The 18,820-nt window shown below is 33.3% G+C and overlaps 1 protein-coding gene across 6 annotated transcripts in view; it reads right to left on the bottom strand.

Annotated features, from left to right (window-relative positions):
• The window catches only part of Pcdh9 (protocadherin 9), an 879,135-nt gene that overhangs the window by 533,596 nt on the left and 326,719 nt on the right, over nucleotides 1-18,820 (bottom strand). For 2 of the 6 annotated variants that reach the window (NM_001346722.1, NM_001081377.3), the window contains exon 3: nucleotides 13,181-13,282. The exons of the other annotated variants lie outside the window; for them this stretch is intronic. In NM_001346722.1, the coding sequence (NP_001333651.1) occupies nucleotides 13,181-13,282 (102 nt within the window). The remainder of the gene's footprint in view (nucleotides 1-13,180; nucleotides 13,283-18,820) is intronic. 6 annotated transcript variants of the gene reach the window in all.

An 18,820-nucleotide genomic window follows, 5' to 3' on the forward strand; every position in this document is an offset into this window, starting at 1 on the left:
TATTGATCCCCTTATTTAAGATGTGTAATAAAAGTTGGTCTGTTTGTGTTTGTTTCAGTCTGGGCTGTTGCTTTTGCATGTTTTACAACACAGAGGCACCTTGCTGAAGAACACAGACACCATCTCTTTGAGATACACTTATCAGTGTTAGCTTTTCCAAGTCCAAGTCTTAGTTGATAGGCCAAAAGGCTAACTTTAGATAAGTCAATTAACAAATTCAGCTGCTTAAAATACATTGACTAATGTCCTACTTAACTTTACTCAACGTGTTTCCAACATTTCATCCACTCTCCTGCCTTCCCTTATTTTCCCTTGTTTTTGAAATGATTCCTACTATATATATATATATGAATATCTTGAATAATGTCTTGTTTACATATTCAACTATAATGCTATCTACCATTCTTTCACAAGAACCATTACAATCAAATTATAGAATATCTTCTCACTCGAAAACTCTAATGCATTATTATTTGAAGTTAAAGTGTTCACCATCTTCCAACCCCAAACAATCTTTGATGTTATTGTTTGTATCACTTTTCTTTTAAAGGGTCATGATGCAAGTGGACCATGCAGTATAAAGAACTTTTTGTATGTGTCTGTGGCAGTGTCTTAGTATTACCTTGTATCCTATCACAATTTATTCTCAGTCCATAGAATTGTATTTGGATCTTCATAGTGCATCAATATTCTTCCTAGAAAGGTCCTCAACATTTTGTGTTTTAGATACATTTTGGACCATGATTAAATAAGCATCTAAGTACAGACACGCAGGTAGGGATATAGTCACACACTTGCAAATAAAACAGAGTTTGCTGTTTTCTACCCCAGTGAGATGAAACTTTTCAAGGCCTTAACTAGAAGATTTCTTATATAATGGGGTCTGTAAATGGATACACAAAAAAGTCACAATTTTGAAAGCAGTGCTATAACCCCTATGATATTTAAGGGGGAAAACTCATATTTATAAAATGCTCAGAATTATCCAGAAATATGAGATTTGCTGAACTTTTATGGTAGCCATTTATGTTCCATGGATGCTGTGTTATAAATATACATTAGTCAGAGTTGAGATGACACAGCCAGAAAGGACTTTTGAAAACAGTATAGATTTCAAAAACAAAACAAAACAAAACAAAACAAACAAACAAAAAACCAACCTAAAGAATTATTTACCAAAGGAACATTAATATTAAGAAATGAAGTTTGAAAAGTCTAAATCACTTCTATCAAGCGTCCTACAATTAAATAAAACTGTTTATATGTTTAATAAAGAGATAGGTAGCATATTTTATTTGTTGGCTATGTGTACTAATTTTCTCTTTGCTGCTTTATTTATTTTACTGATTAATAGTGTAGTAAGAATTTCACAGTAATTTCAAAGAATCATATGGCAATCATTAGACATCTTCCAGTTTTTTTTTCAGTTTGAAAATAAATTTTCCATTGATGTAGAGGAAGTTTAATCTAACTAGATTGCTGTTCTGGCCAGAATATAGATGAGCATTCAGTATATGCCTTTAATCCTAAACAATGTAGATAAGGTTAGTTTGTAGAAGGAAGCAGCCATGTTTGAAAGCGATGCATAATTGAGAAGCAAACAAATGAATATGGAGAGAGATTTGACAGAATAAATCAGAGATAGGATATGCCCCAACTCTCAGGAGAATAGGAAAGAAAGGTTACTTAAAGGATGGACCATCTAGAGACTGCCATATCCAGGGATCCACCCCATAATCAGCTTCCAAACACTGACACCATTGCATACACTAGCAAGAATTTGCTGAAAGGACCCAGATATAGCTGTCTCTTGTGAGACTATGCCGGGGCCTAGCAAACACAGAAGTGGATGCTCACAGTCAGCTATTGGATGGATCACAGGGCCCCCAATGGAGGAGCTAGAGAAAGTATCCAAGGAGCTAAAGAGATCTGCAACCCTATAGGTGGAACAACATTATGAACTAACCAGTACCCCGGAGCTCTTGACTCTAGCTGCATATGTATCTGAAGATGGCCTAGTCGGCCATCACTGGAAAGAGAGGCCCATTTGGACACGCAAACTTTATATGCCCCAGTACAGGGCGCCAGGGCCAAAAAAAAAAAAAAAATGGGAATGGGTGGGTAGGGAAGTGGGGGAGGGAGGGTATGAGGGACTTTTGGGATAGCATTGGAAATGTAATTGAGGAAAATATGATATATATATATATATATATATATATATATATATATATATATATGAACAATACAGAAAGAAAGTGTTGATTCAGTTGTGTTTCAGGAAGAATTAGTGAGTGAGATTGAGTTCAACATCCATTCACTTCATGCCATAAGAGGCAGTTGAAGGCAGAGAAAAGGAAGGAACCAGAAGATTAGTACAGTTTTCCAGAGATTGTTTGAGGCCAAGAAGAGCAAGAGATTCTCATTCAGTGAGGATCTGAGAGACGTCAGATTAAATCAATCAGTTTGGGGAAGAGTTTGAGCCAGAAAAGCTGAGTTGAACCAGCCAGCCAGAGTTCAGCTAGAACCTGAAAGGGTAAGCCTCAGAATTGACAATTACATCAGACAAACAAAAGTTACTATTACAAGTTGAACGTTTGAAATAGGCCAAATTGGGGTAGGTTTTAGGGGAAAACAAGCAGGAGAAAGATGACATGAAAACATAAGAGCAAAACACATCGATCCAGTAACTTATGGAACAGAGGTAATGACATTTTACTGCTTTTGTGGCATTTCCTAAAACCGTTTTCAATGTTAAGATTCCAGCTTTACATTTTAAATATCTGATATATTGATACACTTAATGAAATTATAGTGATACTATTAATCTCATATAATCCTACAAGCCTATGCATGTATTTCCTAAAATCACAGCCTATCTAGATCTTCTTTCCCACAACACACACACAAATGATTGAGTTTCACCATTATACCATAATGTATACAATTTGACATTTATATAATTCCAGTTCCAAATTAATTACATACCCATTGATTGCAGAATTTTAGCTTTTTAACAATCTCTGACAGAAAATGCTAAAATGTCTTTCCACTCAAATTTGTCACCGTGCCTATAGAATTTTGTAATATGAAATGATTTGAATAATTATTTCATTATGTTACTTTGATTAAAATTTAATTTAGTATAATTTGGGGAATACTAGAAAAACTACTCCCCTTTCAATCTTTAAAAATTTTGGCCAATGATATATTTAAGTTTTCATGTGTGTGGGAACCTATAATTCTTTAAACAGAGTAAATAAAGGCAAAAATAACAAAGAGTTGCCAAAAGATATAAGACTTTTGTGTCAGGAAGTTCTTTGAGTTTTCTTTCTTGTGTGATTTTTGAGAAAGTATGTTATTAATTAGCTAAGTTTTCCTGACTTAGAATTTTTTTTGCTTTTCCTGGGATTAGAAATATGTGCAGACAGGCTTCTTAATAGGTTTTGGATTTCTGCAGGAATACTACTATTTGAAAAAAATAAAAATTAAGAAATGTGAATGTTATTTAATATTTGATACATGGCACAACGCATGGTACCATCATAGGCTTTTGAACTACAGTCTGTTTTTATAAGTGATAGGCTTTTCACATGTGCACACACACTCTGTCATTATATCTAAACTTTTCATATTTTATGATAAGGTTCTTTTTTAAAATGTTAATTTATTTATGCACAACCATTACAGATGCTTGTGAGCCATTATTAGGTGGCTGAGAATTGAACTCAGGTCTTCTAGAAGAGCAATCAGTATTCTTACCCACTGAGCCATCTCTCCAGCCCAATAAGGATCTTCTTAACGAATGATTCTAATAACATTTCAAGAATATTGATTACAATACTAGAAAATCCTGTTAAGTGGTATCTTTCATGATTTAGGGTAGAGATTGGCACAATAAACTACACGTAATTGGTCCTCTTTAAATATTCTTTAAATATTCTTGAAGTCGAATAATTTTACGTGAAATTGATTTCAACTGATGTACATGGATAAATTTAGTACATATTTGTTAAATGTACTTTGTGTTCATATGCATTTCTAAATTATTAACAGAAAATATTGAGAGGAGTTTTGTTTGTTTATTTTGTTTTGTTTTGTTTTGTTTTTACAGACCAGTACTGGGGATCGAACCCAGTGCCGTAGAGTGTCTTGGAAGGCTGCCCTAATATTGAACCGCAAATTTAAAAATCTAACTCCTGTGAGAAGAAATGTGTGACCTCATTCAGACTAGACAAATGATCCATAAAATGTAAGTCAGAAAATTCTGACCCAAGACTGGAATTTAGCCTAAAAAGAGAGAGACACTGATGAAGCAGAATAATAGTGTATCATACTGAAAGTCAAGCAGCCAGCATTTACCCTGGACTCTCTGTTCTCTTTGACAAAATCCTTAGATTATAGGCTCAGCAAACAGCCATTTTTGCCTAAAATCTTTTCAACAATTTATTTGCTGAGTGATGATTTCTATCTTTTTTGGTTGTAAACAGGAGCCATAGGAGATTTCATCCCATGGTGCTGTTAGTTCAGTTAGTATAATCAAAGTGTTTTTGAAGAGTGTCTGATACATGATAAATGTAAGTATGAGTTATTTGTTTTTCCTAGTGGCTCTCAAACATCAGAAATTGACCCATAATACCATACTGAGAAATCCAGAGGATACACCTGAACATCAAAACAAATATCCCTAAGATAAAAATTGAGTAAAATGACTCAGCTTCACTGCATGCAATATAGTTCATTATATTTTATTTCCACTTTCTGTCTTCCCATTTTAATCCCATTCTAATTAATTGTGTTTTTAAGACATAGTTTATTCTATTCTATTTTAGAATTTTATATTAAATAATTACAACAAAAACATTAATCTGTTCTTTAGGTTCATATTGCTGTTTGCACTAAAACTGCATTTTCAGCTTTTCTCTCATGTCACTAACACTATTTCTCATGGATATGGGACTTTTCAGAAACAAACTCAAGCATTTGCTACATGTAGCTATCTTTGTGGATTAATACAAAAAAGCAATCTGTCTTCCATAGTACCAAGTATTTTTTAGGCGTCTTCTAATCAAATGGTCACATAGTTTAATATACAGAATAAAATGAATTCCAAATTGAATTTGTTGTTCATGACATCTGCATTATATACTTTTAAAGGATTTTTTTAATGTATGTTGTCTGATTATCTATGAGTATATCTGTCTGTGAGTACAGACGCCTTGTGAGGTAAGAAGGGAGTTCAGTCATCATAAGCTTGAATTACAGGCATTGGTAAGCTGCCAGGTGTGGGAATGGAATTCAGAGCTACTGTAAAAGCTATATTCCTTAGCACTTCTTCAGCACACGATTATTTATTTCATTGCCACAAGTATGTATTTCACACATAAAAGAGTATGATTGTCTTCTACTTATAGCTAGACTTTTTTCTCTTAGTTACATGAGACACTGGACTTTATTATGATATTTCACTGAGTGTATATAAGGCACTTTGGTCTTACTTTCCTATTTTGCTAATATTCTTTTCCCCTATCAGCATTCCTCATCCTACTCTCTAAAACCCCAGTTTCTAATCTTTTTCTACTTCAATTTTTACACTCCCATATATGTAAAAAAAACAAACATAGCCTCTATACAGTGTATATTGAATCATACTTTTAGATCTGAGGAAAACATATGAATGGACTCTAATGGGTCTTTCGTTTTACCTAGGGTCTTAATGACATTAAAACTTAAGTTGTTAGGCCAACTTAAACAGTCACTACATGTAACTACAGAATAGTACAGTTAATTTTATAAGAATATGAACACTATTTTAATTGTTAAAGTTTAAATTATCTTTCACAACTATGGTTTCATGAGTGTATATGGTAATATACAAATATTGTAATATTTTTTTATAAACTATTAATTATATCATTGAAACACTTGGTGGATATTTCAAAATGTTCAGGTTACAAAACTGCTAGAACATAGAAAATATATGAAAATAAGCTTGTATAATTTGTTTAGGAATATGTAATTAAATTCTGGTCAAAGAGAGAATCCTACACTTCACATTAATGAAAACAAATGTCATGATTACTAAGTCAATGCAATACATTTCTTTAAATATACATTACCACTGACCTTTTCTCATTTCTATACTCTCTTAATATATATGTTGTTGATTTCTTCTCCTCTCTGATATATTACACAATACATTGTTTTCGACTGTGTACTCTCCAGGTGTTCAAATATAACTGTTTCTGGGAAGATTTCCAGTCACTGTAAATGAACATGCATTGAATTCTCTGAGAACTCTGCACATCAGAGTTAATTCTAAAACCATATGCTTGGTCTGCATTAATCACAACAGCATGCAACTTCATTCAATTTATAAGTATTCATGAAGCAGCAAGATCTACATTTCATTCTCCCAGTGTGGTAATATTTATATTCATTTTGATGGTATGGTTTCTATGTTCACTCAAAAAAATATGGGCTTAGATCTTATTTATTTTTTGGAAATTTCTGTTTTGGTTGTTTTGTTACATCTTCGGATGCATCAGAAAAAAAAGGCACTGTGGCTGTCACCTGCTTGAAAGGCTCTTTGTGTACGCCAATCTCCCCACGAGCAGCTGTATCACAGCTGTCATTTTGACTGGTAAAGATGTCTTTGGCTGATAAGTCTCTGCCTGTGGCACACAGAGTGACTTCAAACAACTAATTAGCAGGAACTAGGCCACCTCAAGGTTTGATGCTGTCCATCAAGGCTGTGACCACTGCTGACACCATCAGGATATCTGTCAAATATGGCTCTTCCTAAAAATACTACCAAGCCCACTCACTCTGTGGTGAAGCTAGAAATGGCACAATGTGTGGAATAAGAAGTAAGAGAAGGTGATGGCCAATCTATACAGACTTGAATAATTGGAAAAATACTCAACTCATGGGAAACAGAAATGCCCATTCATTTACATGTGTGTGCAGAACATAAGTGAGTTACCTGAAAAAAAAAATCTCATGATATTCTACTGAATAAATTCTTAGCCATAAAATATTTTTGAGAACTCTTATTTAGCACTGCAAAAATACTGTTGTATATTCTCTTTTAGAAGGCACTATTAATTATCATATATACCAAGTATCCCAATAGACAAAGATATAACTATATAACAGATGCATAGTAGATACAAAATTATTCAGTTCCTTCAATGAGCCAAATCTGTTTACAGAAATATATGCATGCACTTGAATACTTAAATTTCCAGTTACATGTTTAGACATTGTTAAGCCAATTATCCTAAATTCACATTGAAAGCAAATAAGGTCATCATTCTTTATAATTAAAGGTTTTGTGCTTATATAAATAATATACAGTTAGATTTCACATACATTTATATCATATTAACTACAAATGTGAGGTCATATAGTGTGGTTGTGTATTTTGAACCAGATTGAAGTTTTGAAATATAAGTCACAAAAGACATCTAAGATAAAATCAGTGGATAGTCTCAAAAAGAAGTAAGAAAAAAACAATGCATGCTTTAACGACTGTGGTAAAATTTCTGGTTTGGTTGTATTTTGCATCTTGAGCATCTAACCTTTCAACGCTGTTTACATAATAATAGACAGCTCTCTAGCTTCCTGTGCTCTAATATCTCATATATAGCAAACTATGACTATTCTTTATTGTGGAATAACTATAACTTCCTATGTCTAGTATTCCTCCTATATCGATCAGAAGCGAAAAGGGAAGGAAGGAGCAAAAGAACAAAAAGGAAAAATTTATGAATCATCATTTGTTAAGAGCATGATTATAGAAAAGTACAAAATGAATATAATAGATAATCTGTTCTGCATCCCCTAAAGAAAAAATTTCAACATCTCCATGGTTATGAAATACAAAAAGGAAATTTAGAGTTACTAAATATATTTACATACCAAAAGAGAAAACAAAGATAGACATGCTGAGCCCTATTTGTATATGTGCCTTTTTGTAAAAGTATCAGAAAATCCAAACAAAACCAGAGAATATATGTGACGAGGGTTTTGCAGTCTACCTTTCACTTTCTTTGGTAACATTAGAAAGCACAAGCGATGAATGCTTTCCTTGATTGCACGTGCTCTGTTACCGAATTCCGCAAGCATCTCTGTGTCATTTGCGTGTGAGCTAGGTACAAGCTGTACCCGTAAAGTGTTTTAAATGAGGAAAAAAAAATATATACTTTGTACATTACGTTATTTATACAAAGTCTTTATTTAAAAGTATATGACACTTATTATAAGTAGTAGTTTAATATAGTTATATTTTCTTCCTAATGTTCCTCTTACTCACTATATAACATCATACTATTTTACTCTATTAAATGTTTCTATCACAATATTTTACAAATCTGATAACTCCTCAAAAGTGATAATTCCCATTTATTTATAAATCCAACAAAAATCTGTGTTATGAATTTAAATAAAAGGTCAAAAATTTCCCCTATCAAAATGTTTTGTCTATTTGCTGTGGTAATTTGCTGCAGTTGCCCATCCTAGGATGTCTTAACCAACCATCTGCACCTACGAATTTCACACTTGAAATAACTGCCACATTTCTAAGGTCTGGCAGCTAAAATTCACACCAATTCATAAGTCCTTACACCAGTCTTACAAACTTTTAAAGCTAAAATTTCCATCTAACATCGATGTTTAGATTTTATCCCTACAAAGAAAATCTTAGCTGAAAATTTCATGTATTGAACTATAGACCATTTTGTAAGAAATAGTAATATTGAAGAGTTACTCATACTGTTAGGGAATTCCCACCTCCTTGTGTGTGTGTGTGTGTGTGTGTGTGTGTGTGTGTGTGTGCGTGTGCGTGTGCGTGTGCGTGTGCGTGTGTGTGTGTGTGTGTGTGTGTGTGTGTGTGAATATGAGAGAGAGAGAGAGAGAGAGAGAGAGAGATTCCTATAACATTTCCCTGCCAGTTGAGGAATATAAAACCTGAAATCTCTATCTTTCTGTATCCTGTGCAGTTTCATGGCTCTGGGAAATGAGGTATCAGAGAAGGGAAGTGGCAGCTAAATTTATAGATCAAAGATGTTTAGTAATGTGATAGGCATAAATGGTATAAAATAATGCATGCTTTTCCATTTCTGTGTTTCTATTTTAACCACTGTGGTGCTATGTCAATGCTGTGACAGAGGGTATGGTAGGAAGAGGTAAAAACAAAAAACTTTAACATGACAGTTTCACTTCTGCACCTCATTTGAACTCTAATTTAAGAAAGAATTTCAAGTATGATTTTTTTTTTGACATTTTCTTGGAAAATCACTTTTATGCACTTTTAAGGTGGAATCGTTATGTTATTCCAAGATCAGAAATCCTAGGACATAAGCAAATTTTATGCTACTATTTTCTAGTTCTATGACTTAGGTTAGGCTAACCCATCTCTTCTTTCCCTGGGTTATGACTATGAAATCAGTTAGTTGTGTTAAATTTTAATATTGGCCTATGGACAGTGAAATAGTCTATGATGATTTTGTTTTGATTGTTGGTATTCAAGCATTTTCCATCAGCTAACTGTATAGTTTCTGAATATGAACATGGTTTTTTATCTTACTCAATGAGGCAATGTGTGCCTATAAACAAATCACCTCACATCATAGTCTCACTTTTCCCTTCCACAAAGTGAATAGAATTGTAGTTAGAATTAAAAATCAATATTTCAACAATACCAAAAAAAACCCCGAGTTAATGATGAATATTCAAAATTGTAAATAAGCATTTATCAGAGTTTAAATGACTGCAGTTTTAAGCCAGCAACACATGCAATTATAACATGTTTTATATTCAGTGATAGATTAGAAGAATTAATGTAATGAATACAAAATACTTAGAGTAGTGTCAGGGACTAAAATATCTCAACACCCGATATTAGCATTTCTTTATGAGTAAGCAATAATTATCTCTAGGTAAGAGATGATTGGTTAAAAATGATACTTCATTATGGTTAAAACCTAACTGGTCACACCAGTCTTGGTTTTACTTTGTATCAATTGTCATAATATAACTTTAATGTCTTAATGATTAATTACCTTTAATTATCAGAATGTTACATGAACAAGTTAATCCTATAATTTACATATCATTCTATTAAATTTATTAATATAAGTAAAGAAAACATTAATTCTGAAAATTTATTATTTAAAAGTATACTTATAAGATTTTACATATATTATAAATAAATAGCATATTCTAGAGAATTAAAATAGCATAGTCTAGAGAATTAAGTTGTAGGTTATAATCATTTTTACTTTTTAGATCTTAAAATTTATAAGCAATTCATTAATTACTCTTTAGGAACTGATTATTATAATAAACCACTTTATTAATTGATCTGTATGCAATGAATATTTAAACTGAATATGATTCACCCAGATATCTTTCTAGAACATTCAATATAACATATTGATTGTTCAATTTTCATAAGAAATATCAGACCTTAAATTTTGTTTTTAATAAAATATGCATTTGAGGAATTAGATGTACTAAATTTTACACATCATTATTAGTTCTTTGATAATGATGTGCAGTGCATTTTAATCATGTCATACTTTTCCCTTTAACTACTACCAAATACTCATAACTTTATACCCACACAAATCTATGTCTTCTATTTTTTAGGACAATGATGTCCAATTTGTGTTACAAAATAAATCTAAACTTATGATAGACATATAGAAACAATAACAATATACCTCTAATGTTCAACAGACAGCCTGTGATGCAGAACATAAATTACAAAAACATACATACATTGTTGATTTTATTCATATTTAGTATCAGAGAATCAATTGAAAATATCTTGAAATGACTCTTTTCAAAATTGTTCACATCATAATTAGCTTTGAGCAATAATGGTCAAATGAAAGTGTGTGAGCAAAAGCTTTCCTGAAAATTATTTATGTCTATGTCTTCTAATATAGCAAATTAAAATTAATTTTCCAGTAATTGAATTATTGATACAAATCAATATCATAAGAGTATATAATTTTTTTTCTTATTTACCTAGAAACCAATAAAACTTTTATCTACTGTGTGCTATAACACATCTAGGAGTACAGTTATCTTTACCTCACAATGTCTTTAAAAAGATAAGAAATTGTTCAGGAAACAATTTCTCTATCCTATAACCATCAAGAACTTAAATAAGATTTATTCGCTTATTATTTAAAATATGACAGTTAAATATTTTAATAAATTCAATTATCAGATATTTGAAAGATGTGGATTTTCTTTACGTTTATACTTTTCTTAAAATGCCAGCTCAGAGAAACTGATGGGGGAGGGGGCAGAAGGGCTGAAGGAGCAGAGGGGGATTGTAACCCCATTAGAAGAACAATATAGGCTGCCTGGACTGCCCAGTTCTCCCAGAGACTAGACCACAAACCAAGGAGGATACTTGGAGGGATGCATGGCTCCAGTTACATATGCAGCAGAGGATGGCCTTGCCTGACAGCAATGGGAGGGGAAACCCTTGGTCCTGTGGAGGTTTGATGCCCCAGCATAGGGGGATGCTGAAGAGGTAGAGTGGGAGAGTATGGGTGGGTGGGGAAGCACCTTCTTACAGGCAAAGGGGAGAGGGGAGGTCGAATATGGGATGGAGGAGTTGGTGGAGGAGTAACTGGGAAGTGGGGTATCATTTGAGATGTAAACGAATAGAACGATTAATTTAAAAATGACAGCTTTTTACTTATTTTATATATTCATATTTTTATGATTTAAATTTCCCCTATATAATCTATATTGTGTTATTTTTAGTAATAATTAGGGAGGGATCAGATAATACTGGTTATTAAAAACATATATAGTGTTCGCGAAAACAAAAGCAATCATCAGACATGGTTGTTCTTGAAGGTTTCAAGCGAATTAGAGAAACTCAAATACACACACACACACACACACACACACACACACACACACATACACACACATACACATACACACCCTATACACAAACACACTACTATATTTTTGTTGAGGTAGAAGATCCTAAATATTTAGACTTCCACAAAAAATTAAATTCAAAATGTGTTAAAGAGAATTGGAGGCTAATAAACCTAAATATTACTTTAACACTTTATGACCTCAATTAATTATTTTTTCCTAAACACTTTAGGCGATACATCTTTGTTATCAGCACATGATGTTACTGAAGCTTACAGAATGATGTATTTCTTTACAGTGTAATGATCAAACTGTTGCAAAAGAGTCTGGCAACAACTCTATACATCTTTGCATAATTTAAGGAATTGATTAAAAATATCATTCTTGACAAATTAAACCACAAAGACTCAAATTTATAAATATGTTACCCATTATCTCTATGGCTGCAGGAAATAAGGGAAATGTAAAAAATTTCAAGATAAATTTTAACTAGTACAACATAAGTACCTCACAAGTATTAGCTTTCTTTTTTAATTACACACACACACACACACACACACACACACACACACACTCTCACACACACACACACAGAAACAAAACAAAAGCAGAAATAAGAAGAAAACTTTTCTGATCATGGCCACGGTCTCATAAGGTATATTGTGTTAGATCTCCTAATATTACATAAACATAAGTAAATGGAGTTTCTTATGTTGGGGAAATAACATTTTAAAAACCACGATTTTTTAAAAAATATAAATTTCAATCATATAAGTAGTCAAATTTGGGTAAATACAGTTTTATAAAAAAGCAATTATTGAAATTTCTCACAGTTTAACTAGCATATCTTGAGTAAGACTATCTTTGTTACCGTTGTTTGAAAAATGTAAATCTTTTGATGAGTTAATATGCATGTTCTTGTGTTCAAATAAGAAATAATGATTAAGAAATAGCATATTTTTCAAAAACTCCAAAAAAAAGTCATTGGCTATTTTTCCAAAAATTGATAAAAATGAAGTTTATGTTCAATGATAGAAGCGTGGTAAATTCAGAGTTATACTATTTGAAATGGGGGATAGGATCCATGATCCTATTTCTCTAATCTTATTTACTTTCAGCTATATTAAAGCAGTAGTAGAAAAATCCCATCATAAAAAGAAATCAGAAACCCAAAATTATCTATAATAGTCAGCATAGTATATTTAAAATCTAGAAAAAAAAATAGCAATGCCCTGTACCAACAGTGACTCTAGAGACGCAATCGTACCTCAGAATGACTTTCTTCATTCTCTCGAATGTGGAAACTGGTAGAGCCGGGACATTTCTGATGTGTGACAGGAATATTGTCATTTTTGCTGTATGAGTTACACTGAAAGAGATTACCAGATAATTGTGACAAACTACTCTACATGTCGAGGGTCCATTGAGAGACAAACCTGTTTTCTGTGAGTCTATGGATGGAATGTACTTTCAACTAAGCAGGCTCCAGACTCAGATAGCATGCATAGATAGATGGGAAAGCAGTAGTGTGGGCATAATATTAGTATTTAGTGATTTAAAGGTATTAGTTCACTTCTACCAAAGAACATGTTATTTAAACATTAACCTGTAATATTGATAGAAATGGATTAATTTATAGAACTTCAGATACGAAATTATATGTAAGCTTTTCACTATAACAATGTTTAAGATGACTGCTTTCCACATTCTTCACAGGAGCTGTTCATGTAAAAAGAAGACATCATTCATTTCCTAGGAGTTCTTTTCTTTGTTCGTCTTTTAAAGTTTCTTCTTAGTTAGGGCAAGGCCACCTGTGAATATGGCTATTTGGCCATATGTGAAGTCTAACATTAAAATTTCTATAATTGTTAATTTAATAAAACACATCAGGCACCACTGGGAAGAGTCACCATTCAATTGCAGATTGAAAATGTTATGATCTTTAAAAATATTTTTGTAATGAATTTTGCAGATAACAATTATCTAATTTCACTTTGTTGGAAATAGAAATATCTGTATTATATTAAGAAAGATTTTTAAACACAATTAATCATATAATAAGCTTTCAGTATAGAAAAATTTATTTCATGATATATATGTATATAAATGTGTATATCAGCTTTTTTCACACCTCACCTCTATGAGAGTTCTAGTTCTACATGGGTAATTGAAACAAATACTGACTGATACTTTCAACTTCTGTTGAGAACCTAGCTAACTAAATTTTATGTATAAAACCTAAAATGCGATCCTGTCCAATTCAGTTCACTGAATGCTTCTAAAATGGCCTGAACATCTTCAACCTTAACTGTGAAGATCTTTCTTTACAGAAGCTTTTGTTTTGTAAAACAATAAAAATAAAATATATCTTTAAACATGTTTTGATAAACTGTAATCATCCTAGTCATTTTAATCAGTTTCTATACCTAGCCTTCATGCATATTTTCATGTTGATTAATCTACTTTAAACATCTCATGTATAATGCAGTTTTTCTCTCAAAGAAACATTTCATAAATCTCTGTGACTCACCAGTTGTTCTTAACTTAGGTAATTCTTGAGAAATTTGACAAAGAGCCAATGACCTAGTTCTGGTTTATACCAGTTAATTCGGAACTCACACTGCAGACAGAGATTAGGAGATGAGCCTGACTTATGACATTCACCCATATTGCTCTGCTCATTTGTTCATTTATTTAGTAGAAAGTCATTTTTCTATGTGCATGCTACCTCAAGACATAGAGACATGTAAACATATTCCAATGACTTGCTCCAAAATGTCTGGAGGAGATTTCTCAGTTGAGGGTCTCTCTTTTCACATGACTCTAGTGTGTATCAATTGATGTAATGCTAACCAGCCCAAGACCAAAACCAAACCTTTGCGTTGCCTCTATAGGCAGATCCTTGAGAGATGTGCACATGAGAATGGCTACATTAGTTTGCATTCAAGGTATAAGAAACTACAGAAAAATTTGAAGAGATATACTTTGTCAACTCATGAGAAGTTATAGAAATTTACAAATAAAGAATGTGGAGATTAATTTGAAGATGAACTGAAGTACACTGAATTCAGTAGTGGAATCAATAATGACAAGTTACTGAGCTCAGAATAAAGAGAACAATTGCCCAGGATAGGATTTTTACTAAATACTGAATGACCTATTGGTGATGAACTTCTGTACCCAACTATACACCATAAAAATATACAAACTGCAAATAACATGAGTTCAGTTGCAACTGACTGATTATACTTCAATAAATTCTCTCATTTCATTACATTTGTGCCCATAAGCTTGTTTGGTATCTCATTATGGAATAGCCACCTTTTGTGAAAGAGTCAAAGCATCAGAAGAAATTTTCAACCATAGTTACTTCCTCATTATTTTTAATTTGTAATTTTCAGAGTAGAAAATTCCTTTGAAAATTAAATGCAGGGATCAAGTCAATGAAGAAAAGTATTAATATGATAAATAATATTTTGAAATAAAATATGGCAAATAGCTAAACAGAAAAAAATTGGGGGATGGAAATAATTTAATCAATATGGTCTTGCATATTTCTCCCTCAAAAGTTGCATCTTTAAACATAAACATATTTTAAATCTTTCTAGTTTTATTCTACTGAAATATTCTATTTATCAAATTCAATATGAGTTACTGTAAAAAGCTATGGCTCAAAATCATATTTTAAATCCAATTTATTCTCATAAAATACATATGGAAATAAATTTTGAGATGTTGTAGACTCAATAACAATTTTATTCAATGTAAATCACTGTAACTACATTTGTTTTATACCTTAAAGCCTTCAATATTTTTCAATACTTGTGATTGATAGCCTGCACTTAAATATGAGGATTAAACTGTCTTTCTCCAAACACCCATTGTCCTTCCTGAGAACATGGCTATTCACTACCCATAGAAAAGCCTACTCAAACAAGCTACACAAGCAGGTACTTAACCTCTTTCACTTTGGGTACAAATCTTAAGAAAGCACTTCATAGTCATGATATCAAGAGAAAAAAATCAATAGTTGAAAAGCAACAAAAGGTTTATGAAAAGTCACATAGCCATAAATAAAAACGGGTTAGGTGGTTTGCTAAAAGGGAGTGTGTTACTTTTACACTTCATTCTAGTGTAGCAGGTATGTTCTCTCTATTGTTGTGTTTCTCCTCCTACCTTCTTACAAAATCAAGATTCTTTGATGGAAATCAATGGCACTGTTAGAATTCCCATACAAGCACTCGAGAGGAACGGGCTTTAGGTTTTGTGCCATAGTTTCCTCAAATAACAGGTTTATTTGTTAAAACCTCAGTGAGTATGCCATGCCTCCCCATTGTAACAAGCCAAAGATTGCTGTCAGAGAAAACTGTAACGTATCCTGGAAAGTTTTTGATGTAAAATTTCTAGAAGTTAGTAAAAAAAAAAGATTATGTTCATGTACACATATACCCTAACATCAACATTAAAAAGTATTTATGTTTGATGACACCAACTCCTCTTTCTCTATACATAACAAGAAAAACTTTTAAAGAAAGTTTAATCCTCATATTTAAGTGCAGGCTATCAATCACCAGACTTATCACCTCAATTTCACTAAACTTCTCTATCCCAACTACCAGAAATAGTTAACATTAGTAATTCAGGGGTCAACTCTCAGTCGTCAGTAAACTACTTAAGGGAGAATTATTTCTTCCTGATATCCCATAAGACACCACCTCTATCTCTTCATTCTTTTACTGCCCACTTTTAAAACCTTCTAAGCCTAATAGTTTCCTATTGGAAAACATAAGAAGGGATGGGACCCTAGTACTTCTTCACAGAATATTTTCCCAGTGCCCTATTCATCGTAGTGAAGGTAAGGCATCTACCATGATATGTGCTTTTAAAAGTAATGCCATGTGTGCAGTACATCCTTTCTGATTTAGCTTGGAGGTTCACAATGTTTTTGAAGGGAGTGGAACACATTTTAAACAAAACTACAGTAGTTATTTTAAAAAATATTTGTTTATTGTTGTGCTTAAAATCTATAGCTTTTCCCTCCCTTCCAAACCTTGTCTTACTCTCTTGTAAGTCCATAGCCTCTTTTATTTTCTAACTGTTCTTACAGACACACACACACACACACACACACACACACACACACACACACACACAAAACCATACACAACACATCACTATGTTCATAAATACAGATTGCTCAGTCTGTATAATGTTACTTCTACATATTTTTTCAGGGCTGATGAGTGTGTTGTTCTCTTGGTAAATCTATTGCTCCTACTCTCAGGATTTCTTTGTTGTTGGTAGTTTCTCTGTAGAATTGAGACCTTGTGGACTCTTTCCAACCACGTTGGCATGCTCACTGGTATGATTCATGGTCAGTTCATGTTTGGGCAGTCATGGTGAGCCTCAGAAATTACTATAAGAAATGCCTTTATAGCTAAAACTCCTTGATCCTTTGATTCTTAAAATATGTTTCTGCTCCATCTTCCAAACTGCTAAACGTTCTTTGAGCTTCAAACTTAGTAGTATTTTGTAGATGTATTCTTTGGGATTGGGTTCCACAACTCTGCTCTTAGACTTTATTTTCTCTGTGATTTTTTTTAATTTCTTTTTTTTTAATTAGGTATTTATTCCATTTACATTTCCAATGCTATCCCAAAAGTCCCCCACACGCTCCCCCACCCACCCACTCCTACTTCTTGGCCCTGGCGTTCCCCTGTACTAAGTCATATAAAGTTTGCACGACCAAAGGGCCTCTCTTTCCACTGATGGCCAACTAGGCCATCTTCTGATACATATGCAGCTAGAGACACGAGCTCTGGGGGTACTGGTTAGTTCATATTGTTGTTCCACGTATAGGGTTGCAGATCCCTTTAGCTCCTTGGTTACTTTCTCTAGCTCCTCCATTGGGGGCCCTGTGTTCCATCAAATAGCTGACTGTGAGCATCCAGTTCTGTGTTTGCTAGGCCCCGGCGTAGTCTCACAAGAGACAGCTATATCAGGGTCCTTTCAGCAAAATCTTGCTAGTGTATGCAATGGTGTTAGTGTTTGGAGGCTGATTATGGGATGGATCCCCAGATATGGCAGTCTCTAGATGGTCCATCCTTTCGTCTTAGCTCCAAACTGTGTCTCTGTAACTCCTTCCATGGGTGTTTTGTTCCCAATTCTAAGAAGGGGCAAAGTGTCCACACTTTGTTCTTCGTTCTTCTTGAGTTTCATGTGTTTAGTAAATTGTATCTTATATCTTCGGTATTCTAAGTTTCTGAGCTAATATCCACTTATCAGTGAGTACATATTGTGTGAGTTCTTTTGTGATTGGGTTACCTCACTCAGGATGATGCCCTCCAGGTCCATCCATTTGCCTAGGAATTTCATAAATTCATTCTTTTTAATAGCTGAGTAGTATTCCATTGTGAGTGATTTTTTTTTAAAGTGGGCTTCATTTACTTGAAAGAAAATTTCCTTAACCGTCTCATTTTTGGTTAAATAATTTTGAAGCCACTCAATGACCTTACTATTGCTGTTCCTTAAAGTTCTTTACCTATTCTTTTAAATGTAATTTTCCTCGTTTTAATTAAAGGAGATGTAGGGCCAGGGGGCTGTGAGACCAGAATGAGCAGGCGTAGTGCAAGAATGGGTTCAAGGGTTGTCCAAACCCCAGAAATCCTGTTCTGAAATCTGCAGGATTCCTTCTCACTTCCTGGTGCTCGCATGTTCTAGTGCTGCTAGCCCTATACCCCAAATTTTGCCCTTTAGGAGGAGGTCACATTGCCCAGTTAAACTTCTTCTTGGCTTATAATGTCAAGTCCGGCAGAATCTGCAATTCCTCCGTATGCTAATAAGGCATCCTCAGAATCTTGGCCCAGGCCAATGTTGTACACTCACCACACAGCCCCTAATCATTGCC

The sequence above is a fragment of the Mus musculus genome, chromosome 14, assembly GCF_000001635.26.
Source record: "Mus musculus strain C57BL/6J chromosome 14, GRCm38.p6 C57BL/6J".
NCBI classification, from domain to species: domain Eukaryota; kingdom Metazoa; phylum Chordata; class Mammalia; order Rodentia; family Muridae; genus Mus; species Mus musculus.